This window comes from Myiozetetes cayanensis, unplaced genomic scaffold (genome assembly GCF_022539395.1).
Source record: "Myiozetetes cayanensis isolate MyiCay16 unplaced genomic scaffold, myiCay2020 scf1, whole genome shotgun sequence".
NCBI classification, from domain to species: Eukaryota; Metazoa; Chordata; class Aves; order Passeriformes; family Tyrannidae; genus Myiozetetes; species Myiozetetes cayanensis.
In genome coordinates this window covers 23,816,793-23,841,498 of record NW_026086604.1, presented here as the reverse complement: position 1 = coordinate 23,841,498, position 24,706 = coordinate 23,816,793, and the positions used below count along the sequence as shown (strand labels likewise).

General features: G+C 39.4%; 1 protein-coding gene across 2 annotated transcripts; it reads right to left on the bottom strand.

The window, feature by feature from the left end:
• On the bottom strand, nt 1–24,362 carry PIP4P2 (phosphatidylinositol-4,5-bisphosphate 4-phosphatase 2). 2 transcript variants are annotated; one of them, XM_050317648.1, is made up of 7 exons: nt 24,138–24,362; nt 18,225–18,373; nt 16,750–16,856; nt 14,912–15,035; nt 9,075–9,127; nt 2,775–2,865; nt 1–1,642 (listed from the first exon to the last, which is right to left on the bottom strand). In XM_050317648.1, the coding sequence occupies exons 1-7, from the start codon at nt 24,241–24,243 to the stop codon at nt 1,499–1,501; spliced, it is 774 nt and encodes a 257-aa protein (XP_050173605.1). In that variant the 5' UTR covers nt 24,244–24,362; the 3' UTR covers nt 1–1,498. The 2 variants fall into 2 exon arrangements, with proteins under 2 accessions (XP_050173605.1, XP_050173615.1); XM_050317658.1 differs by having other exon boundaries at nt 18,225–18,370; nt 24,138–24,333.
• Nucleotides 24,363–24,706: the final 344 nt, after the last annotated feature.

The window sequence follows — 24,706 nt, the reverse complement described above, 5'->3', positions numbered from 1 at the left end:
TTAAGTTTGAATAATAATCTTTATTTATTAGTTTATTTGTAAAAGGTACATTGTAATCCTGAGCTACTGCTTTTATACATTTAGCATCATACAAAGACAGGTCATTTACAGTTTGATCATTTACATTTATTGTGCTCCAAAATCCTTATCCGAATATCATTTTGACTTAGCAGGAACATAGATAATTTAAATTACATGTATCCCTGAAACATCCATATTAATTTACCCATCTGACCCCATTATCTAAATTACTACAGTTGTCTAAATCACTCAGGACATTCCTTCTGAATTTAGCAAAAACTTGTTTAAAACTATAAAGATGGGCAGTGCAAGAACTGGTCCCTCAATCCTTTGTGAATACATCATTAGAAAAAACTTTCTGTTTCCGTATTCTCTTGACAAGTCAGAGCTAAATTGACTAGATGTACTGGATGGAATGGTCCAAGTAACAGTTTACTCATTTCCTTATTACAGCAGTTAATGAGAATTTACAGTGTCTCCCTTTGCAGTGACCAGTGTCATAAGTCTCCCAAACATGGAAAATCTGACATGATCAGAGAAAGTAAGAGGAAACCCATCACCACCTTATTGTCATCTACATGACACTGAAGTATTACAAACCAATTCATATGAAATGCTTCCCTTAGACCCTGTAAAGGAACTTGCACGAATAACCGGAGTTAAGTTCCATAATCCGAGCATGGCTTTTAGGATTTGCCAGTTAAAAAAACCCACAAAAAAAAAAAACCAAAAAAACCCAAAAAACCCCACCAAACAAAAACAAACAAAAAACCCAAACAAACACCAAAACCAAAAGCTCAATCCCAGGATCCTTGAGAAGAAAGCATTTATCCTAACTGAAATCCAATCCTGGATAAATGGAAATTTAATTGGACTACCAAAATAGCATCTCTCTATCTGAAAAATCTCCAAGCATACAGTGTTTACAAATGTCTCTCTAGCAACAGTGTCAGTCTTTTAAAGTACACCCATAACTTTCATTTCCTGAATAAGGTCGCTATGATCTTAGGCAAAAGGTACAGTAAGCAGTTCAAGCAAAATGCTTATTGCTTAGGTTTTAAAGCAAGCCACTTGAATAATTTTAGTTAAAATGTGAAGTACAAATGTGAAGCTACTGTAGAAACACTTATAAACACTCTTGCTTTTGAACTTTTACTGATCATCTGGAAAATTGGCAGACGGATTTTAACATAACAAAGGAAATGTAAAACTTAATACTGACTGTTGAAATAAAATTCAACGCCTATAAAGACAGAGTTATGAACATGTAAACACAGCTTTAGTATTCAGAGCTAGGGAATCTAGCAGCAAAACAAACTATTTGCATATTATGTAGTGCAATGAACATTTGTTCTTAGAGACCCCCAGTCTTTAAACTACTTTGAACAGAATGTAATCCTTACAGGAAAGGTTTTAAAAGTGTCCAAGATGTAATATCCAGAATTACTAGACATTCATCTATAACCTAACAATTTCTCTACGCAAAACTGTGCTCTGGATAACTGACTTTAATGGCTCCCCAGTAGCAGGCTCGAATGAGGCAGATTAAACCTAAGAGATAAGCAACAGCCCAAGAAACATATGTTGCGTGAAATCGCCTGGCGAAATCTTGTGTACCAACCTAAAAAGAGAAAACAGAAGTGTCAAACACACAGCACTATTTGCTCTTCAGAGAAGAGCAAGTTATATTAAGGAGAAGCATTTCAGCACCCTTTCAACTCTGGGAAGGGCAAAGCAGATACTTTATTAGCTTAACTTTACAGAACCATAGAGTAATTGAGCTTGAAGGGGACATCAGGAGACCTCTAATGCCAACTTCCCGATCAAAGCATGGTCAACTCAAAGGGCAGACCAAGTTGTTCAGGCTTTTAACCCAGATGTGTCCCAAAAAACTCCCACGGATGGAGGCCACACAAGCCTGTGGACAAACCTCACGGAAATTTTTTTCCACATAATTTTTAGACTCAGTAAGGTCATGAAAAAAAAAAATCCATCTCTCACTGCTTTTATTTCTGGATGTCTTTTTTTTTTATTAGGGAAACTGGAAAATCCTTCATAACTCATTTAAGCTCACCCATAAATAATTATTCGAGTTAAAATGCAAGTTAGAGGCCTAATGAGAATTCCATGCACAAATTCACTGCAGGTATTTCCTCACATGTACTTTTCTGGGATTGCCAGGTAGAAAGTTGGCTCTAGTAACCAGTACCAGATACCGGTAAACCAGACAGTTTTCCAAGTAGCAGAGCAACAAGGGTGTGAGCTTTTTAATTTTTAGATAGCTTGTTATCTGGTTTTACTCCTTATAGCTTGTACAAATGACAAATACATACATAATTCTAGCTTTTGGAATCCCATTCACCTCCACTGCAGTGAAACATACATTCCTGGCTATACAGCAACATGTATTTCTAGAAACGTGGAAGTTTTGAGAGCTCTAGCAAGAGCAAGATATTCCAGTATTTCTACAGTGACGTAAACCATTTTTCATAAAACTGAAGGTTTTAGAGAGATGAAGAGTCAAATTTAACATCAGAACAAAGTAACATTCAAAGTGCCAGAATACTTTTTTTTTTTTAGAAACATTTCATTTTTCTGGCTAAGTCCACTGTTTTAATAAAGATGACAAAAACAGCACAGACTTAGGAAGGTTTACTCAAATGCTGGGGAAGGAAGAGCAAGTGAACTGAGAGAGCTCCTTTGATCACACGCCCTCACACACAGTTGCAATTACATCACGGGGCATCACTCACAGTTAATCCAACGCCAATGAAGATGCATATCATGCCAATTGTAATATACGCACAGCAGCGTCTCCGTGGCAGCGCACTTCCAACAGATGAACTGTGAGGAAATAAATGATGTTGTAAATTGAACAAAAATACCCCCATCAACCAAATAAACACCACAAAAACAACCCCTGCCATCAATAGTAACTAAATAAGGGAATAGAAAGAGAATGGCAACACACAACCCTGAAATTAGCTTGGCTGGTTAGAGCATGGTGCTAACAATGCCAAGATTGAGGGTTTGATCCCTCTGTGGGCCATTCACTTAAGAGCTGGACTTGATGATCCTTGCGGGTCCCTGCCAACTCAGAATATTCAGTGATTCTGTGACACACACCATCTTCAGTTTATAAAGTTGTAAGGAAAGTCTAAAATTTTACTACAAAGTACAAGACACAGTCCACACTTGTTTTAAAGGGGAACTATTGGTGATTATCTAATACCTAAAAATCTAGGTGCTTACAAGAAAGAGGATGGTGTCCCACCTTCTGTACCCACAGCACATCCTAGTAAGTATCCTACCGGATGATAAAGCCTTTGGATTGCAAAACTTGAGCTGGCTTTGCAGCTTCTATGTAGGTTGCAAGACACCCTTCAGATTTGATTCATCAGCATACGGCCTTAGTATATTCACTGCATCTAATTAACTGCAAATCACTTCTACTATCCCTAAATGTCATTAATAACAACCTTCATTATCCATTTCCTGGAATAGTTCACTCAATACTGTTCAAGTGGCTAAACTCAGTCCTGATTCTTGAAGGTAACACAAATAGTTTTAGTCACAGATGTGTAATTTTTTTTCCATGTTCAGCATCTCCAAAGACTGAAATGCTTTAGATGTCTTTAAGTCAGTTTTAGTAACTTCAAAAACATGACAAGTTCTTCTTACTTTCCAATTTCTTTTAGAGTTCTACCACAAGTTACATGAGCTGCACAAATCACTTCTGACAACCAAAGTAAATAAATGCCCTGGAAGTTCTGTCACTTATCATCTGGACTATGAACTCCATGACAGTTTTGTCTCTACTTCCTGCATCAAGATATCAGAGTGCTTCAAACAGGATATAAAATGCAAATAAAACATTACATTATTTACTACAGGTTAGAAAAATTATTTCAGAAGCTTAGCAGTGTTTAGCAAATACATCTTGAGTCACACATCTGCAATGGCATGCAGCTATACTAATGAGGAAAAAACGAACATGATTTAATTTCATTGAAACACAACTAAAAGGACTATAGAGGCAGAGGTTCTTTCATAAAAACATGCACCATCTATATTAGAGGTAGTTTTGAAGCATCCTGAAGTATGCTATCATTAGTTAAGTTACTTCATCCCGTTCTCTGGAAGATCAACACAACTTTGGAAATAATGGAATGCTTGTATTCTGTGTTCAAGGATGCAAGGGAAAATAATTTTCATCTCATGATAGCTCAACATATTTAAGAAAAATGCATAACAGAAGAAAACACTGCTAAACTATTAAAGTAGTACATGCATCATATGACTGACCAAATTTCTGGCTCCAGTTAATTAACCACATAGTAAGGCCTCATATGCTTAGCATGTGACTAAAATTTTTTAAGCATTCATCTTAGAAAGCCTTCAAACAGAGTTTAAGCAGCTTTACTCCAACATTATTTCTTTACAAGGAATTTCTAAAATGATCCAAGAAAAAAAAAAAGAAAAAACCAAACCAAAACGCACACCATCAGAGTCCTCAAGCTAACACCCTGAGCTTCATCAAGCTAACACAGCGAGCTTCATCTTGCAAGGCAAAGAGTTGAAATACAGTGACCATTCAAGTCATTTTCAAAAGAGCAGGAAAAGTCCCAAAACAATTCTGCTCATTAATTTCCATGGGGAAATTATTTTTTGCCAAAAACCTTACAATACACATGTGGGATGGGATTGGGGGATGTGTGTGGTGTCATCAGTATGGGAGAATTCCCAGTTGGGGAAGTAATGGTATCTTACAATCCTCACACACACACACACACCTCTACACACTCCCTCAAAAGCCACCCTACAGCCATTCCAGAAAAAGGATATGTTGTCCAATTGCAAGTTACATGAGGAGAAAAATAATCAAACCAAAAAGCACTTTTATAAAAGGGGAAAGCAAGGAGATGTTTGCCAAACTGACCTTAGATTCCCTCCTTTGCAGGATTTCCTGGCTACGTACTCAGAAAGTTAATTCTATTACAGAGCTGGATACCGTCAGATAAGCTGGTAGAAATGTCATGTTCAATACACCTAAAATATGCATGATATTCACCATGCTGTGCAGCTCACACAGAGGCAAAGTTAATTCTGGGAAAGAGATCTTCAGTTTCAGAGCTGACTTATGATCTTGTTTTTGTAATCATAACACTGCACGTGCTGCGTGTATTTCCCATCCACATTTCTCTCAAGCTCTGTCTCCTATACAGTAAGAAGGGCTGGGGGAGAAACCATCAGTGCCACAAAAAGGAAGTGTAACAGCTTTTCTCTTTCCATGGAAAGCAAAGATGAAATAAGTTTATTAAGTTTCTACAGTCACATAACAGACCTGGGAATATTTAGCAATCCAAATAAACCACAATTCATTTTTCACCTTCCTGACAGTGATACTAGCCACTGGCCCACTCTAAATAGTGAAGTTTCCCTCTACCCACCCCAAATTACATATAAAAACCCCAAACTAACTTTGAAGAAAGAAAGCTAAACTCTACCTCAAAACCTACCAACTGCGACAACTTTGACAAGCACGTTTTGAATTCTGTGATCAAAAGAACATTTTCACATCACAGAAGCAGCTGATTAGTTCCATTGTGGGACTGTGAGGGAACTCACTACAGACCTGTCCAGAAGGCAGTGGTTCTTTGCTTCTGAGCTGCGCTGAGGAAGCAAAGGCACCTGCCAGACTTTTGGGCAGCAGTAGCAAATATAAAAGACACCAGAGCCAATTTAGCACTGGGTAGTAATTAAAAGAGAGAAAAACCACCACAAGGGACAAAGGCTATAAAAGAAGTAGCACAGGAAAGAATGCTGGGTCTCTTGTGCTCCAAATAATAGGAATTATAGTCAGGATTTCAGACATGCTTTCAGGAGGGTTTTTAGGAGGAAAATCAAAATGCCAGTATTTTGAAGGTGAATAGCACTGCTGAAATTAGCCTCCACAGTAGTGATGGGATTCCAGCATCTCTCTTTTTCCTAAAAGTCCTGCAGTCTTTATGGAGTAAAGCTGTTATAAATTCATTAGGGTTCACAGTTTTGTCAGACTGTAAAAAGTAAAATAGGTAGGTTCTAAAGGAAAAAAGATTTGACAGTCTGAAATAACTTGTAGCATCAATTCTCTTTCTAGTAACTGAATTCATGATCCTGAAGTTTCTGGATGATTTAATATACAGTTTGGGAAAGAGAACGGCAGACATTAAAAGAACAATTCCAGCTTCTTCTCCATCATTAAACAAGAAAAATACCAGAAACCTTTCTTAAATCTCTCACTCTTTTGGGAAACAGGCTGAGAAACATCTGGTATTTTGCAATACAAAAGAACACTAAATCAGTAAAAAGTAACAGTTTCTCTCCCATTCCTAGGTGCCACTATAAAATAAAGCTGTATCATGACAGTTTCCTCATTAGCTACATTTGTTGTCCCAAAGCAGCGGATAACATGCAACTAAAGGCCTGAGACAGGCTGAACCACTATGCATCACCAGGGCTTCTGCAAACACCTTACCTATACTGGCACGACAGGTTTACAGTCTACTTCCAAAGATATTTGGTCATTTACTAAATAAGTGATTTTATTCTCTGCATCACAATTAATTTCCTGTATTTTCCAAGTTGTTTTGTGACATAATTTTTTTCTCTTGCAAAATAATAAAGTTGTAACCACAATGATAGCACATAGATAGGACTAAAACCAAACAAGAAGATCCTATTTCTCCCAACATCCAGATATGAAAGGTTCCTTTGTTTACGTACTCTGAGGCACGATCGCTTTATTTTTCCCTGAACATTGTTTCATTATTGACCTTTTCATGAAGTAACTCCTGATCTCCCCTGCAGTTTTAAAAGACATTCTTAATATTAAGATCTAGCTTCCATCAACCAAATAGGAGGTCACAAACAAATAATTTGCTGCACTGCTGAAGAGATTCACAGCACTTTTAAAAACATTTGAAGCAAAGTTAAGAAAATTATTTGAGAATCTAAAAGTCTCAGCTGATGCCTCCTTGAAAAACTTACTGCAGCAGTCATTCATGGTACCTTGTGCCTTAGTCTACACTATCCTTTTTTCAGTGACAGTCATCCACTGAGTCAACAGAAGGAATGAATAGTTTTGCATCTGACTACTCAGCTACTAATGAAAGAAGCTTTGCATTAATAAGCTGGAAATAAAGAACCCCACATTCCCTTCTAACTACCTGGCTACAATGACCTCTGACAAAGACCCAAGAGAAAGCAGGTCACTGCAGTTATTTATTCCATCATCACGACTCAGAGCTCTGTCTCACCTATGCTGTGCCCTAAATCCAAGTATTAAAAATGTTTATGCTGCTGGAAGTGCAGAACTCCTGACCATCGCATCTCAAATGTGGGAAAACACCAAGCAACTCATTCAAGGCTAAATTACAATATTCCAGAGTTTGCATCCTCAGCCCAAGGGCAGACATGCCCACTTGTTAAAATTAGTTTTGTATTCTGCAATACAGTTGCTACGCAAGCTGTAATTATCACAAATTGCACTGCAGAGAGGCTCCCATTTCCTTACATACAGATAGCATGCTTTCCACTTTATCGACAGAGACACTAAGAAAACCTTAGACTCCAGCTGGAATTTAAAGTACAAGCAACGTTAATCAACAGTAAGACAAACCAAAAGATCACATGGTGTGACTTTCAGACTGTTGCCTGGAGTGTGGTTTATTTTGCTGCTGTTATTGTTGGGGTTGGGTTTTTTTGTTTGGTTGGTTTTTGCTGGAGGTTTTTGGTTTGCCCCCCTTTTTTTTTTTTTTTAGATTAAACAGCAAATAATTTTGTACCTAAGGAGAGTCAAGAAAAAAGCTGAGATCAGCTATCAAGAGTGACATGACAAAATATAAAACATAACTGCAATTAGTTTGAAAACAAACCAAACAGCAAAACATCAGCCCCTCCCTCAGGACTGAAGAGACTTAATGCAATCGCAGTCTGTAAAAAATCCCTGAAGCATCTCACCAAGACTGAGTTTATTTGACTTAAGCAAACTAGAACATATCCACTACTACACACATGACCACTTACACTCCTGAGGTTAAACACAGCATGAGACTGACTTCTCTATCAAATACTCCAATGAAAGACTTCAACCACTGTTGAAGGCTGGGTCATGCCCACACCTACAGTACATTTATGCTAAGCCTTCTGCTTCCTGAGGGACCTGCTAGTTGTCCTACAACATGCAACACAGCTGTGGTTCTCCATTCCCAGTGGAAAACACATTTGCTCCTTTAACTGGAAGTCACACTTGCCTGTCAAAGGAAGACAAATATTCAAATAAATCAGCAGGATGAAAAGTCTCTGAAGACATATTTAAGTCTTATTTCACATCCTGTGGCTGAGTTGATGTTAGTAGTGTATGTTTTTAGCAACAATTCAAACTAAGTATTCCTGACCTCAAATAATAAAGGCCAAATACTCAAAGAGAGAGCTCCAACCAAAAAACCAAAACAAACTCTTACAGCTCTTCTATTTTACCTTTTCTTGTTCTCATTAAAGTAATAACATATGAGTAGACAAGTTATTCCACAGTAATTCATAAACATTAAACAAGCTAATGCATTAGGATGCTTAACACAAGTTAGTTGTTGAATTTATAACATCAGTAAAGCCTCTTTGAAATTAAGATTAGTTCTTTCTCCCTTTTACAATAAGGCAGTTAAAGTTCTAAATTTAAAGATGACATCTGATTACTACTGCATGAAGATGTAAAATTTCAAGGACATAACTTGTTAATTTTAGCACCCATTCCTCTCTATTGTTAGTAGCTTATTTTTGCCTCTATCAATTCAATCAGACTTTTCATAAATGCAGGTTAGATTTGTCAAAGTTACTGATTTGTGCATAAAGCGTGGAGAATTCATGTGCACACAATATGCGCTTTAGCCTTGAAGTTCAGATGAGCATGGCAAAATAATCGGCACAGCTGACATTTTACTCTAAAGACTTTTACAGAAGAAACACTAGCAATTTCACAGTAATTTACATAACCTTGTTTCCAGAGAACTTACATTTTTTTGCAGTGTGGGCATTTTGCTAGTGTGTTAAACCTCAGTTCCATCCACTGTAAAAAGAAAAAAAGAAAAAGGTTGAAAAACTGACCTGAAAAAATGTTTATTGCATTTCATCCTAAATGTCACTATGAAAACATTTTGCTTCTCAGACTTCCTTTGACTTGTTTCTTGCTTTCTTCCATAAATGGGATGCCCTTTTGTCAGTGGCAACATAGGATTGGGATTTCCATGTGAACATTTCCCATGACTTGCCTTAGTATTACAAAATTCACTTGACGTAATGTGGTTGCATCCACAGGCATAGTATGGGCAACATTATAATATTGTTTTTTTCTCTTACTTAACAGCTATGAATATACCCTGGATCAAAATAAGTGTGTTTTCTTTGGCACAATTACAAATGGGAGCATTTTCTCATCTTTCCCCAATCCTTGCATCATTTGTGAAAACTAAGTTATGGGTGCACAGAAAGATTAGCTAAAGAATATTTTAGAAAGTAGACATCTGAGTTTTATATCATTAAAGCAGAGAACACTGTTGGCTTACGTGACTTTCAAAAAGATGATATATAAAACTGTACGTGGTATGGTCAAAACCTTCCATGCACAGACAAAAACCTACGTGGGAAACAGCCTTAGCGAAAGTAGTGCCTAGAACTACCTCAACCAGGGGATAGTGATATACTCATTTTAAAACAGCATGTTCTGTTAAATTTCATTCTGTGATAACAGAAGTATTAAACAAGCATTTTAAACACGTTTGCCTTGATCAAAGGGATAAGGTTATTTTTCTTCACCCTTTAAGAAATTATATTATAATTGCAGCTCTCTTCTGTTGCCTTTCTTGAGTGGAGGTTAGTTTGCAGCTTTCCTGGTGAAATGTAGTTCTCATCTCCCCTCCCTTCTGGATTTTAGCAGAAGTCACACTGCAAATTATTAGCAGGGGAAGAAGCCACAGCACAGATCAGCAGTGCCTCACCTCCATTGGGATCTGCCTTATCTCTGTGAGAAATCTGGAGTCGGCCTACTGAAGTGAATAACATTATAACTGCTAGAACCACAAATCAAAATCAAAGCCCGCCCTTGTATGGAAAACAGGACCAGCTTACAGCACAGCACCATTTAAACTAAGAAAATATTTATGATTTTATGTGTAAAGAAAGAGGATGTGTCTTTGCCAGTATCAGCAAATTTTGCTGTAAAGTTTCAATCTGTAGTATTTAAATATAATAGCATTTAGAGTATATTTTTCTGCCTCTTGAAGGTCTCCCTCAGTTTTATTTACTTCTCAATTTTATTTACTTGGGAAAAAAAGAAATCCTTTTTTTTTCCCCCTGGTTCTGAAGTATCCAAGTACACATTTAAAGAACAACTATGTAACTGGTATTATTTGTTTACAAGGTTTGGCCAAACTGATTTAGCATAGTTCTGTTTTATCCCTTAAGACTTCTGGAATACTCCCCACCCGAGCAAAGCTTTTCAGGAGCATTAATTCTACTTCCACATTCCTGGCAGAGGAGCAAGTTAGGTATTTGCCTGCATCCCTGTCAAAAACCTACTCAATTTCCCTTAGTTCTATACATAGTGAAAGTGGAGTTGGATGCAGTTGTCAGTGCTGGAAATGGAGATAGGCCTCATCAGAGGGTTTACTTCAGCTTTTGAAACTACAATTCCAGAAACAGAAAACAGAAATAGGTAAAATGTAAGTTTTTGATATAGACTGCTTCACTTTCACTTTTGTACATTAGCTTTATCACAGTGTAGACTACTCCATTTCCAAACTTACTCATTAATGGTCTTTCTAGAATTTTTTTAAGATTCTAATTATTAGCCCTAATTATTAATGGTTACAAACTCAAATGCATGAGCTGGGCTCCAAGTATAGATGGAAAAGAGAGGCAACAATAATCTGTTTTCATAGAGAGTTACCTGGAAGTAACAGAAGCACTGACTGTTATGATGCTTTCTGCACATACCAGAAATATTTGCAAAGAAAAAAGAGCCAAAATATGACAAGACACTCAAACTACAAGAATTCAGATCACATCAGCAGTGGGAAAGGTCATGTTGATGTACATTCTAAGTCATGGAGCTTTGGTGGGTTTAACAAGTAGTTAAAATCACGCATAAGCTGGTATTTTTTACACATACTGCAATGTTATAGTACCTAATATTGATTCATGTTGTTATGAAAAATTTCATGTTACTGTGACTTGAAGTTATCTCTCTGCTGAGAATACAAACTGCATTTTTCTAACTGAAACAGTAGAATAAATGATAAGCCAAACCCCTGTTTAGATGTACTGAAACACAAATGAGGATATAAGGATTCCAGAGCTCTTCATTTCAGCTATGGACAAAACCAGATATCCATCAGAGGTATTACTAGAAGAACATGTCAGTCTTTTTTTCCTTCTGAGCCTCAGTGCATTTAATGTAAGATAGAAAGGAAAAAAAATGAGAAAGAAAAATCCTATGCATACACACAGAGTCCTACATAAAGCTGCTTCTCCAAAAGAAGCTTCCCCTCCACTCCCCTGAGGTCCTTTGAGAGAGCAAAATACTTGTGCAGGTTAAAACTCGTCTAAGTTTTCAGAGAAGTTTAAAGGGTTTTCTATTCAATTATTTCAGAAGAAATAATTTTCGTATTTGAATAGTTAAAAAAAAAATTCAATTGACAAAGCACAGTGCTTAGCCTACAGCCTGTGGCTTCCATAGCTTGCTGCTGACTTCTCCTTAAGATCTCTGCAAGCAGGACTGCAGCAGGAAGATGGCAGAGAGGGGGACAACAAAGGGACAGCCCTCCCTTGCCCACCACCATTTCCAAAGGCAACTCAGTCTCTGACAGCCACAAACTATCACAGGCAGAGCTCTCTCAGGAGGTGAGGGGGGTTGCAGGGAATGACTTACTGCTGGCAGAAACAGTAACTGTCACAGCCCAAGTCCAGAAGCACTCAAAAAAGCCCAAACCAGATCAAATTGTGATTTAGCAACAGATAAACCCATGATCTGCCCTCCTTTTCTATTCTACCCCATTTTCCACTTGTCTGAACTCCAAATCTGTCAGAAACAGTGGAAATCGTAACACAGAAAAAACCTGCATCAGGTTACAAAGGGAAGAAAAGATCTCATTAACAAAATGTGAATAACTATTGATAGCTCAGCTACAGTATCACTTTAGTACTAAGCCTGACAGCTAAGACAGAGAAACTTTAAGGCACTCCATAGTATGGAGAGTGCTTTTCATAATTTGTAAAAAGACCCCCACATGTATAGAAGCAGGGAAAGCACAGTCCATACTGATGTTTTCATATAAAAAAAAAAAAATCTTGGAAAGTGGTCAACAAGTTGATACACTCAAAAGAACACAGAACACTCAAAAGACAATTTGACTTTCCCACCCAAGGGATTCTAGCTTTGCTTGTCTATTTTCTTTATTTTTTAATGGCCAAGTAAAAGGGACAACCTACTGAGTCGCTGAGAAATGCATCTAGCATTATGTATCTTCTTTACAGTGTGGAAATAGCAAAAGGCAGAAATACCTACACAGAAGTTGAGTTTCCAGGCTGGCTAATTTATTTGTTTGTTTGTTTGCTTCTCTGCTCACTCTGAAATCCAAGCAATTTCCAGACTTCTCTTAACTAAGAATTTTATTTGGAGAATCTCAGACTTAATTACAAAAACAAAAGAGAAGCAAAAGTCTAGTGGAAAAGCTGTGTGAAGGGAGAAAAAATGGGTTTGTTTCTTGATAACTTGGCAAAAAAATACCAAACTTCCTATTTGTAATGATTTGGAAATTTTCAATGTACCACAAAGCAAGAAATTGGTCTTACTGGCAGACAGAACTATGAAGTTCAAAATCTTGCAGTTCCCCAAAGCAATCATTATATCTGAAGTCACATGCACAAATCCCAAAACAGAAAACTTTGTCTGTGAAGGCATAATCTAGTAGTTACAGTTTTATGGGTTTAGGTTTTTACCGTTATTTTCACCTGAAGTAGTTCACTGTGTAAAGTACAAAGGTAATTTAGGCTGTACTTATAAAAAGCAAATAGGGAATCAAGCCAAGTAAAAATCCCATGCTTATGAAAGTCCTCAAAGATAGGTAAAAAAAAAACAAAAAAAAAGGCAAGCACAAAACCCACTTCAGCTACCTTCAGTTGCTGACTTCTGCTCTTCAGCAAGGGCTCTAAGAGAAATATATATTTTTCAATATATAGGCAGAATTAGTAGACAGAATATTTCTCAAGCATCCCTCTAATGGTTTTTCAGTTAGCACATTACCTGTAAATTCATAATCAAATTTCTAATCTCTAATATCTGAAAAAATAAAAACAGAAGTGTAAGGGCCATTTCCTGCTTCCTGCATTCATCACCTACAATAGTAGTCAAGCCATTACAGCACACCTGTCCTGGTTTCAGCTGGGATTATCAATTTTCTTCTTAGTAGCTGGTACAGTGCTGTGTTTTAGATTCAGTAACAACGTTGGTAACAAATTAATGTTTCAGTTGTCGCTAAGTAGACATTTACTCTCAGTCAAGGACTTCTCAGTTTCTCATGTTCTGCCAGTAAACCAGGTGCACAAGGAACTGGAGAGACCACAGCCAGGACAGCTGAGCTGAACTGGCCAAAGGGATATTCCATACCATAGAACATCATGTTTGATATATAAACTGGGGGGAGTTGGTTGAGAGACGCTGATCACTGCTGAGAGACTGGCTGGGCATCGGTCAGCGTGTGGTGAGCAACTGTATTGAGCATCACTTGCTTCTCTTGGGTTTTATTCCTCTCTCCCTCTCTTTTCATTACTATTATTGTTATTGTCATCATTAGTAGTATTGGGTTTTTTTGTTTTAATCATTGAATTGTTTTTACCTCAACCCACGAGTTTTGCCTTTTGTCCAATTCTCCGCCCCACCCGGGCAGGGGGTCTGGGTGGTGGTTACAGGGATGGCCTGGGTTAAGCCACAAAAGCACCTCACTGATCCATACACCTGAAGTAAAGACTTGAAGGCAGAAATCTACTCCATTATAGAGCCCAACACAAGCAAACCCTTCTCTGCCTGGTACAAGCCAACATGGAGTGCCATTCCCTAAGCCTCCTTTTTCCTTGAGTATTCTCTGGTCTTTATGTATCTTATAATCCTTTGTTTCAGGAATGTAACACCACTGTCAGGACTATGTGGTTCCTTCAGCTGTACCACTTATCTTAGCCATTTCCCATAATTCACAAACCTGACAGAGATTCAAGCACTGCTGAATGATGAAGCTAAAGCTAACTTGTGTACTGTTCAAGTATGGCAGCCTCTTATCCATTTAGAAGGCTGCAAACAGTTCAACAACAAAAAAGTATTCTTGCATCCTTCCACTTAAAAAATGGGATAAACTGTCAGCCTCACATATAAACCAAAACCTCTAGTCTGTAAAAACTGACAGATATGCCAGTGGGCAAGTGCCATAAACAGCTTTCAGCAATTTCAGCAATAAATAGCAATGACAGAACCACTCTCTTAGCCACTGCAGAACACAGTCACCACTGCAAGATAAACAAAACCTGGAAGCATAACTTCCTTTTCCAGCGCTGTCCACGCTCACATCACTAAGCAGTAAGACAGACTTTAAGTTTTATCCATCCACACACAGAAAGACTGCTAAAAGTTTTCTTGAAACGCTTGTAAAGATAACCAAATACAGACCAAACATCCATAGCAATATGAAGACAGTTCCTCACTGATGCCAGAGAGTGAGGCAATACACTCCTTAAAAGTGCTTACAACAAATAACTTGAGGGATAGCCCAGTGAGGTGAGAAGGAGAATCTGGTGCTTTACTTACAAGGAACGTATTTCCACAATGCCCACACACCACTCTAGTTCCATCTGGTTGAACTGGCAAGGCAGGCTGAGCTGGCTGCTCTTCTGGAATCAGCATTACTGGACCGAGAGTAATGATGCGTCTACTGCGTTAAGAACATTAGATACACATATAATTAAGCTCGTAAAAGAGAAGGACGATGCATTTAAGCAATTAACAATTTAAGCAACTCGCTACCAAATATTTTTACACTTTTTAACAACAATTTGCTTGTTAAAAACAGCTGATGCACCCGGTTTGGGTCTCTCTCCAAAGTGTTTTCCTTTTCAGTTTTGAAAACGTTCTCTTTCACTCCAAGATCAGCCATGCAAGCCTGAACCCTGTACAGATCAAAGACTTGCCAGCATACGGCAGAAATACTCATCAGGAGAATGAAATCGTAATACCCAACCTGAGCAAGCCCATGAATTGCAATGCATTCACCTATGTGAAACATGTAGAAAGAGTATGGACTCTTCCCTAAACTAGTTCTCCTTCCCACACTACTGACAATCACGTCACTATAAGCAGCATCTCCACATTCGTACAGTAAAAATTCAACTCAAATTGAGTAAACTAAGAAAGAAAACTCCAGGTTGACTAAATGCAGCCAGTTTACTTTAAAAAACAGTTTGTAAGTATTTGTTTTTAAATTTAAAGTGTTTCGAGTTTAATTATAAAATTTGTCAGTCCAAAATGACAGTAACCAAATTAACCAACTCAAAACAGACTGAGGATGAGACTTCTTAGCATGAAAAAGCAAAGGGGAAAACTAAAGCATTATTGAATTTGCCCTGCCCCTCTCCATATACAACCAAAATTGTATTCTGGATAGCCTCCCTTCAATCTGGAGTCTTACTCCCAACTCACTCTCTCAAAGTACACCAATTTTGCTCACTTTCTAGCAAGATAAATACATATACTATCTTTAGGGAAACTGCCGAGATATATGATTTTGAAATTATTTTAATAAAATTACAGAGTTTCTGATTCAGTTTAGTTACCAACCATGTGATATATTGCAACTGAAGTATCCCATGAACATTCTTGCACTCTGGGAAAGTGTTTGGAATGTTTTGAACTCCTCCCCAACACCGCATTAGCAAAAAAAAAAAAAAAAAAAAAAAAAAAAAAATTCCCACAAGTATCAAACTGTTTCAAAACCACAACAGCCAATACAGTGGTGGCTATGGCACTTGGTGTGGTAGAGCTTCCGTTCATGTGTCTGCAGACTTAGTCTTCATCTCCATTTCTCCTGTTGGAGCTGCACCACTTATAATCAAACTACTCTTACCTTGGAGTAGTCTTTTACACCAAAAGTCAAAAACTGAGAGGAAAATGAAAACTCAGCATAAACAGGAGGGAGAACAGGACTGAAGCCAACTTACTGCTTCCTCTCCCATTTCATTCTAGAGTCCCTGCTCTGAACTAAGCAAAGGGAGCATCCTGTGTGTTTATAATAATTAAATCTGCAAGAAATTGAATTGTGAATGTTAAGTCCCAGAAACACACATGGATTTTCTTCTTTGTTGTTCTTTACATCATTTTTTTCCTTATGAAGTAGATAAAAAGGGACACACACATCTGAGACTAACCCTATATAGAAAAACATGAAACTTTTTTCCTCTTTAATCTTAAAAAAAAATATTCAAAACTGACACTAGCACTACCTTTGTCTGTAGTAATTCAGTACTGCTCTGTTAAGTGTCCACATACAGAGGCCCAGGCTTGAACCTCTTTTAATTATAAAAACTTAACACAAAGAGAGGTGTTGCTTTAAAGAAAACTATCACAATGCACTTAGAGTATTTTATTCTTACCAGTTTGGTCTTGGACAGCCTATTTTCCGAGACGTATCCTTACAGATAAGGAGACAGTTACATTGACATCTAACATATTTCTTCCCTGGAGGAGGGTTTTTGATTGGCTAAACAAAAAAAAAAGACCAACACAACCACCAGAGAACACATCAGAAGTCATAGCAATTCACTTTTTTCCACATAACAGTATGACAAAGCAGAACAACTTCAGTGACAAGTTCTTGCTAACAGAGAAACACAGTTCCTCTTACAGAGGAAACTTCACAGTCAAGACAAAATTAGAAGTTTTTTCTCTCTTCCCAGAAAAAGAAGTAAAAATTTCCTCAATAGAAAAAACAAGAGATTCTGCAAACTCAGGGGAAAAAAGAAAATTCATATTTTAGCAATGACAATTTCAAGGCTTCAGTTCAGTTTCATTTTTTTTAAATGTGAGCTTAAGGAGTAGTATATTTAAAAAAAATATAACAACAGTCAAAACATCAAACAAGTCTCCTTGCTTGGTACAATGGCTTCATTCAACAGTGAAAGGATCAACAGTCTGGTTCTCAGTCACTAAGGGGCTATGTAGACACCACTGTACTCTAATCTTACTTTAAACTGTACTGAAATTATCTTTCTCCAACCTGGGAGTCCAGTTTCAGTGTCCCTTTCATACAGCAATTCAAAACCTGCAAGATATTTTGGCTTGAAACATTATATATCTGCAGGGAAAGTGACTATCAATGGCAGGTTCTCTACTCTCTCTTTCAAGTGGGGAAAAAAAAAAGTTTTCCTGCAGTTTTAAGGCTTCCTGCCTTCCGGACATAATTTAAAGTCCTTTTCATATAATAAATCCAATCCTGTGTCTTTCATACAAATGCTTCCAATAGCTGTGGAACGCTGCAGTATCAGATCCTGAAACTAAAACTGGCAGGAAGAAGAAAAAAAAGCAGCAGGAGCTAAATAGTGAAGACTTGAATTAAGAAAAGAGAAGGAGAAACAAATAGGTCTGGGATCATTGGAAAAGAACCTAAAACTTATGCATTTCAAAGTTGCTGTATTGTAGTCTACTGGCAAGCTAAACAACTAACCGAATAGTACTGCAGGAGGAAGGCATACATCCAGGGAAAGGTATGGGGTAGTTCCTTTGCTCCTCCGACACTTAGAATAACTCAATTTTTCATTTCTCTTTGTCCCATCAAAACCAATTTCATCCTTCTTTACAGAAGGGTAATTACTTAAATGACATCTTTGCTTTCTGTCCTCCTCAGGAGACATCCTGAACAGCCAGCTCAATGAAGATTTATTGTGCCAGCAACCCTTGCTTGAGCTTGCATGCCAGCTACACCAGCAGTCAGCTGGGCTGACAGGTCCTTAGTGGAGATGGCAGGAAGGGACTCACCTTTTGTAGGTGAGGACGTGAATTCCCCCAGCCACATACTTCAGCCTCCCCCCGCTTCCCTCCACAAAAAGAAAATGCTAAAAATCCATTTTACCGTAGCTTCATTGCAAACTGTGCACTTAACCACATGTTGGTGTAGCTTGCCATCCAAATTGATTAGCGACTGGCACACGCGGCAGTTTATTACAGGAACACCGCTGGCATCTGGACTTGCAATGGCAGTGTATGGAGGAGGAAGCTCTGCTGCAAGAGATAAGGAAATCTCAGCTGAAACACTAGAGGATCCTACAATACTTTCGGCAAATGTTGTCCCTAAGTCACAGTCTCAAGAAAAGAAAAAAAAAATATTAAAAACCCCCCAAACAACTCAAAGTTAATGGTTAGCATAAACAAAAGACAAACCTAAGTTTGCATTCCCCTTCTCCACAGCTTCTGTGTACACAAACATCAGCCATAGTTGTAGGTAAAGCAAACCAGCAGCACAAACAGCAACACGCTAAATCACCCCAGAAATGAGGATCCAACAAAACGCTCATCTATGCAACTTTATTTTCTTACCAACTTTTCTACCTCCCATAATTTCTGAAGACTGTGAAAAACTCAAACCCCAGACCTACTACAGATTAGTAGCAACTAGAGACTGGCTTTTGAAGAAAAAAAAAACCAGAACACCCAGAAAATAAAACAAGACACAGGGTAGGCAAAGGAGTCATAAACAGCCTTTACAAACATCTGAAAAGACTGAAACATAGACAAGTGTTTAAACATATAGTAACCAATACTAAAACACAGGTAAAAACACAGAACAGTCCTGAAAAGAAAACAGATCTTGAATGGGAAGTGGCATGAAGTGCTTCTTTTTTGAGTGCAACAACATCATTATCTCGGAAAAAAAAAAAATGAAGTCAGAGTTTCTGCTTTTAAGGGTTCCACATATTTTTCTTATCCAAGAGCCAAAGTATGGATGCACAAGGTGGTCTTTAGTCAATTAGAACAGGCTATCACAGGGAAAGGTATAGTGGCCTCAGGCCTCTGTAGAAGAGCAAACTTCAATTTTGCCAATCTTAAGTCCACAATGCAACAGTGAGGAAACGCTAAAGACCCTTTGAGGTTTAAGAATCCATGGAATGAAAATAATTCAACACAGCAATCTCTCACAAGCTTATTATGACAATTATTTGGCATGTAATAGCACCAACTTTTATTTCAAGTTCAGGGCTCTTCACGTAAGCAAATACAGAATTGGCATATTCAACAGTTCATAGTTAGCTTTTTTTAATACTAGTAGTTTGAAATACCTGCAGCCTTGGACTTTAGTAAGTTTTTTAAAATTACATCCAAGTAGCTAATGAATTCTTCACAGCAGCAATGAGAGATGAGCCTACTTTCAGTTTACCAACAGCACTGAACAGAACAGTATCTGCTGGAGGGTGGCGAGGGAAATCACAGGCTGCTATCAAAGCTGACAAGCCAAGTATTAAATTTAAGCATGTAAGAAAGCACTCATCACTCGTTCACCCTGTCTTAAAGTGAACGTCAAAAGCTGGAGGGATATAAGAAACCCTGTCTGCCCTTCAAATCTAAAAGTCATCCCACACCTTTGAAGCAGCATTGCTGTTCAGTGTTCTCTCTCTCTTTGCCACTTGGTCTACAAATGACCCAGACCTGTGCTTGATTTTAACTCACAGAGGAAGCAAGAGAACAGTGGATACCTTCAAAAGAACCACATCCAAGATACTTGAATTATTTCAGATGAGGAAAAAAAATTAACTTATATGCAGCAATACATTTCTGAAGTCATGACACACGCTTATTCTCCATTATTTGAGCAAGTGAACTTCACACGTTCAGCTTTGATATACCGGTTAGAGAAAACAACATCATTATGAGATATTAGGTAACAATGTTGTGATTTCTTCTGTTTCTGAGGAATTATGTACTGAAAAAAATGCAGCATCCAGTAAAAAAAAACAACAAAAAAAATCACAAAAACAAAAACCCAACAAAAACCAAACCAAAAACCAACAAACTAAAAAACCCACAATATTTGGCAGTACTATCATATCCTTTTTTAAGTAAGACTGCCACATATAGGACAGGAGATATTACAAGATATTAACAAACAAAACACATACAAGACAAAACCCCAATCCACACACACTCTGGCAATTAGAAACAACCTCAAGTCTACTAGATCACTGCAGAAACCAGGTTAGAGCTTTGGATGATAGGAACAGCAGTGCCTTAGCCGCGAGTGGCAAAGTCAAGGCTGCTGCAAGGGGGTTTGGCAGTCAGCAGGCTGCTTAACTGCTCCTGCAGCGAGCAGCTGACACTTTCTGGCTTGGGAAAAAGGTAGCAATAGAACAACAGACACATTCAGCAGACCACATATCAAACTCTGTCAAGACACCCCTACAGTTCACTCCCAGCTTTAAGGGTGCTTTTCTGAAAAGCAACAATTGTGTTTCAGAACTTTTTCGCTTTGTCCTCTCCATTTAAAGTGCAACTTCTTCACTCTGTCAGCTAGGAACAGGGCAGCAGTACTAAGGAAAGGCAAACAATATCTTGAAGGGTATCAGAACATAAAAATAGACACAGTCCCCAGTCTTTCAGCTTTCCATGATCCTGGAATACTTTAGAAATTGGTAACTATACCCTTCTAGACATATATAATTTTCTATACCCTATTTCTAAGTGACAATTCTTAGGAGTTTGAAAGCTAGTTAACTGAGGTGCATGAGCCCCTACAGACATTGCCAGCCACTTCTCCAGCCTCATACTGGAGCTGCTTGGCTTCCAGGTAAGCAGCCTCGCTGTTCCTGTCCTGCTGGCTCAGCAAATATCGGATAGCAAGCAAATAATGGCTGCTTTTCAGAATGGTGCTGCAGCAAATGACATTTGCTATGGAGCAGAAAGTCGGTGGTATCTTGGCACTGCAACCCTCATGCTTAAAGAAAACGTGCATTTGGAAGAGCTCCAAAAAACTAAACCAGCAAAAGCCACCAGAATTAAGTTTAAAGAAAAGTATATTGGAGAGAGTGAGGGGTTGGGGGTGGTGAAAAGGAAAATAAAGGCATTGTCTCAGAGTTTGCTGCTTATTACTCCTTAATAAAAAAGTTTCAAAGCACATTAAGATACTTTGGTATGACCTTTTTTTTTTTTTGACAGCCTGAATTTCAGGTTAACTATAATACCTAAAACCAGTTCATAAAGGTCTGTCACGCTGGACATGACTGGATTATAGGCAAGGTTCACATACACACCAGGAGACATTTAATGAGACACTGAATTTCCTGCTGCTGACATACCAATTTGCAGCTGTATTATCAATTTAAAAAAAAATAAAGAAAATTAAACAATAATTAGTTCAGCAAGATTAGCAAAATGCCCTACAATGCAGTACATCTGAGTCCCTTCTCACCCCCACAGTAGAGCAATGCAATGGAAGATATCCCATATTCAACCTGAGAAATTCCTTGTGGTATTCGTGCACTTTCCTCCCTTGGTATTTCAAGGGTGGAAACCACAGAGAACCACTTGCAAAACAAACAAATGAGTTTGTTTTGTTTATTTGATTTAGAAAAAAAAAAATTATTCTTTATCATGACTTAGGAGGGGGTGGGTGAGGGAAAAATTAAGTGATCTATGTCAGAGACAGGTAGTTAAGAACTAAGAAAGCCTGAGGGAAGGGGGGCTAAAAAAAACCAAACCAAAACAAAAAATGGCATTGAATAACCACCTTAGTACAGAGAGCAGAGCTGACAGTCCCACCCTTTGTCTATGTGAAAAGCTTTTCAAATACTCTGGCCTGCATCCACACTAAAAAGATTTTTCTTGCTTGCTTCCATCATAAGGAACAAACACTGAGCCATTACCAGGATTCAAACAGCTTGCATTGAAAAGGGTCAGCTAGGTCCCAGCTGCAGCCCAACCACCATGGCCTCTCAAAGCTCAGGATGACATATTGGGCACAGTAGTTAATTACAGGGATAAGTCTACTAATGTACGTTCAGGTGGTAGTTTTAAGGGCGAAGGGCTTCTTCCTCCTTCCTCTGCCACGCCACATCAGTCAGGTGATGTTAAAGATGGACGCTCTTGCAATAGGAGGTTTGGAAGCAAACCCCAACTTTCCACAAGAATGCTTCTTCTCTCTACATCTAGACTTGTGCTAGGGAGAGAGATAAAGGCTGCCTGTTAGCTACAAAGGTGGTTTAGTTTGCCTAGATCCTTTCACTAAGGAAAGTGGAGCTACTGGGTCTATATCACAATTCTGCAAGACTTTGTTCTGCAGCTATCTTTTTGTAAGTGCTGTAGAGCTGCCTAGTATGCTTGCCCGTGGACGACTGAACAAGAGGTCTTTGATGTTTAAGAAAGCTCTAGGGTTGGTTCCTCCTCACTTCTGGGAACAAGCCACTTATCTGAAACACCACACCCCACCACAGGTGCCCAGCCAGTTACCAGGAATTACAGATGCCCACTGAGGGCTCAGTAGGACACAGCTAACAACTGAAATGAGAATCTGGGCTCCAGCTCCTTACCAGGTCATGAGTTTTACCCTTGGTTCAGGTAAGAGTCACTGACCTAATGCATTTTCATAACTTTTCAAATCTATAAAGACTTTTAAAAAAACCCCAACAGATCAAGACATATACAAAAGATAAAGGCTACTAAGAATAAAACCATCAAACACCAGAATTTAAACTCAGTTGGATTTCTGAATTTATATTTTTTTTAACTTAGGAGATGATGCCAATCCTACACAAATTGATTAGGGAAAAAACAAACAAAACAAAAACCTCAACCTCTACTGATTTTCAGGCCAACATTCCTTTGTCCAATTCAAATGAAAATAAACAGTCAATATCAACTACAGCCCTGATTGAAATACATTTTAATATCAAGACAAGGAGGCCTAGCTTTCCATAAGTTTAAATATTATTCTAAAGAGACAGATGCTCACTCACTCTAGTTACATACATGTCATAAATATATACAATTACATAGAAATCCCCAAGACTAACACACTGGAGCTATTGAGATAAGGATTGTAATCTTACATTTTAAAGGCTACTGCTAGCAAAGGTACTCTAATCTTATCGATTCTTTGTTCCTTCAGCTTTCTCCACACCTCACTTTCTGCTCTAAAACATTAAACTGAAAAAAAAAAAACCAAAACCAAACCAAAAAGTCTACTAATGTACTTCGTAAACATCCTGATTTATATTTGCTAAGTAAAATCTTTTCACCTACTTATTAAATATTCAGTATTGATCAACAAGATGATTTTCTTAAGTCTGTGCAAGAAAGAACGTACCCTGTAATTATGCCACGATTACAGATTTGGAACCACAGTACCTGACTTGCTTTAAAAATAAAGCCAAAGCCAGCTACGGCCTTGAAACGCGTTTGCAAGGACATCCTAGTGGTTTTGGACTTCAACTACCACATTGCACCGAGCCCCTTCGCTGTTTCAATCGGCCTGCCGGCAGAGGGGCCGACGGCAGCCGGGCACCTCTGGGCTGTGGCACTGCGATGGCAGGCACAGCGCCGACACCGCCGACAGCCCCTCCTGCAGCTGCCCGTGCCCTGCTCAGCTCGGCACCTTCCACCTCACCCTGCTCCTAACTGAGGGGGGAAACCCAAGTCCAACGATCACTCTGCAAGCTGCGGCATGCCACAGAGTTATAATAAGCAGACCGGTTCGGGCTTGTTCTGCCCCTGCAAACAATTATTTTAATGCCTCTTATTTTTCCTGCCGAGGCGCCGAGGCCGGGGAGCGCGGCGGGGAGCAGGGCCTACAGCCGGCCCTGCGCGGCGTTACCTGTTGTTCCCACCCGCGGCCCGCCAGCCGGGGCAGGGCGGGGGCTCCCCCGGCCCGGCCCCGCCGCCCCTCGCCGGCCAAGGCGGGGGAGCCCCCGCACCGCCGCACCCGCGCCGCCAGCGACAGGGCCAGGGCCAGCCCCGCCGCCCCCAGGGCCCCGCCGCCCCCCGCCCGGCACAGCCTTACCTCGGGGGCTGCTGTCCGGCAGGTAGGGCGGCGCGGTCGGGGTGACATTGCCGGAGCCGGGCGCGGAGAGCAGCGGGGAGCGCTCGTCCACCCCCTCGGCGGCCATGGCTGCGGCGCGGAGGGCCCTGCCCGCGGCCGGGCGCTCGGCGTGGGGCGGGGAGGCGGCCGGACCGACGGCGCTGGGGAAGGGGAAGGAGCGCAGAGGAAGGGGCTGGGAATGAATGGGAGCGGGGCGGGGAGGAGGGACGGCAGGGCGGGGGCTGGGCCGGCCGCCCCCCGGCACGGGCTAATGAGCGGGGCGGGCCGGGGGCGGCGCCTGCAGGAGGAGCGTAGCAACCTTCTGTAAATAAATTTTTCCAAAAAAAAAAAGTGCATTTGCTGGGTTGTAGGGTTGTTGGTTTTGGGAGGGGGGTTGGTTTTGGGGTTTTTGGGGTTGGGTTTTGGTGGGTTTTGTTTGGGTTCTTTTGGGTTTTTTTTTGTTGTTGTGGTGGAGGGTTTGTTTGTTTGTTTGTTTGGTGGGTTTTTTGGTTGTTTTGTTGGGGTTTTTTCAGGTTTTTTCAATTCTTTTT

Excerpts from the sequence above, each read along its gene's own strand:
- PIP4P2 (XM_050317648.1), bottom strand. The coding sequence starts at position 24,243 with ATGGCCGCCGAGGGGGTGGACGAGCGCTCCCCGCTGCTCTCCGCGCCC. Across the intron at positions 18,374-24,137 it reads GCCGGACAGCAGCCCCCGAG|CAGAGCTTCCTCCTCCATAC; the intron begins GTAAGGCTGTGC and ends TATCTCTTGCAG. Across the intron at positions 1,643-2,774 it reads TCATTGGCGTTGGATTAACT|GTTGGTACACAAGATTTCGC; the intron begins GTGAGTGATGCC and ends TTCTCTTTTTAG.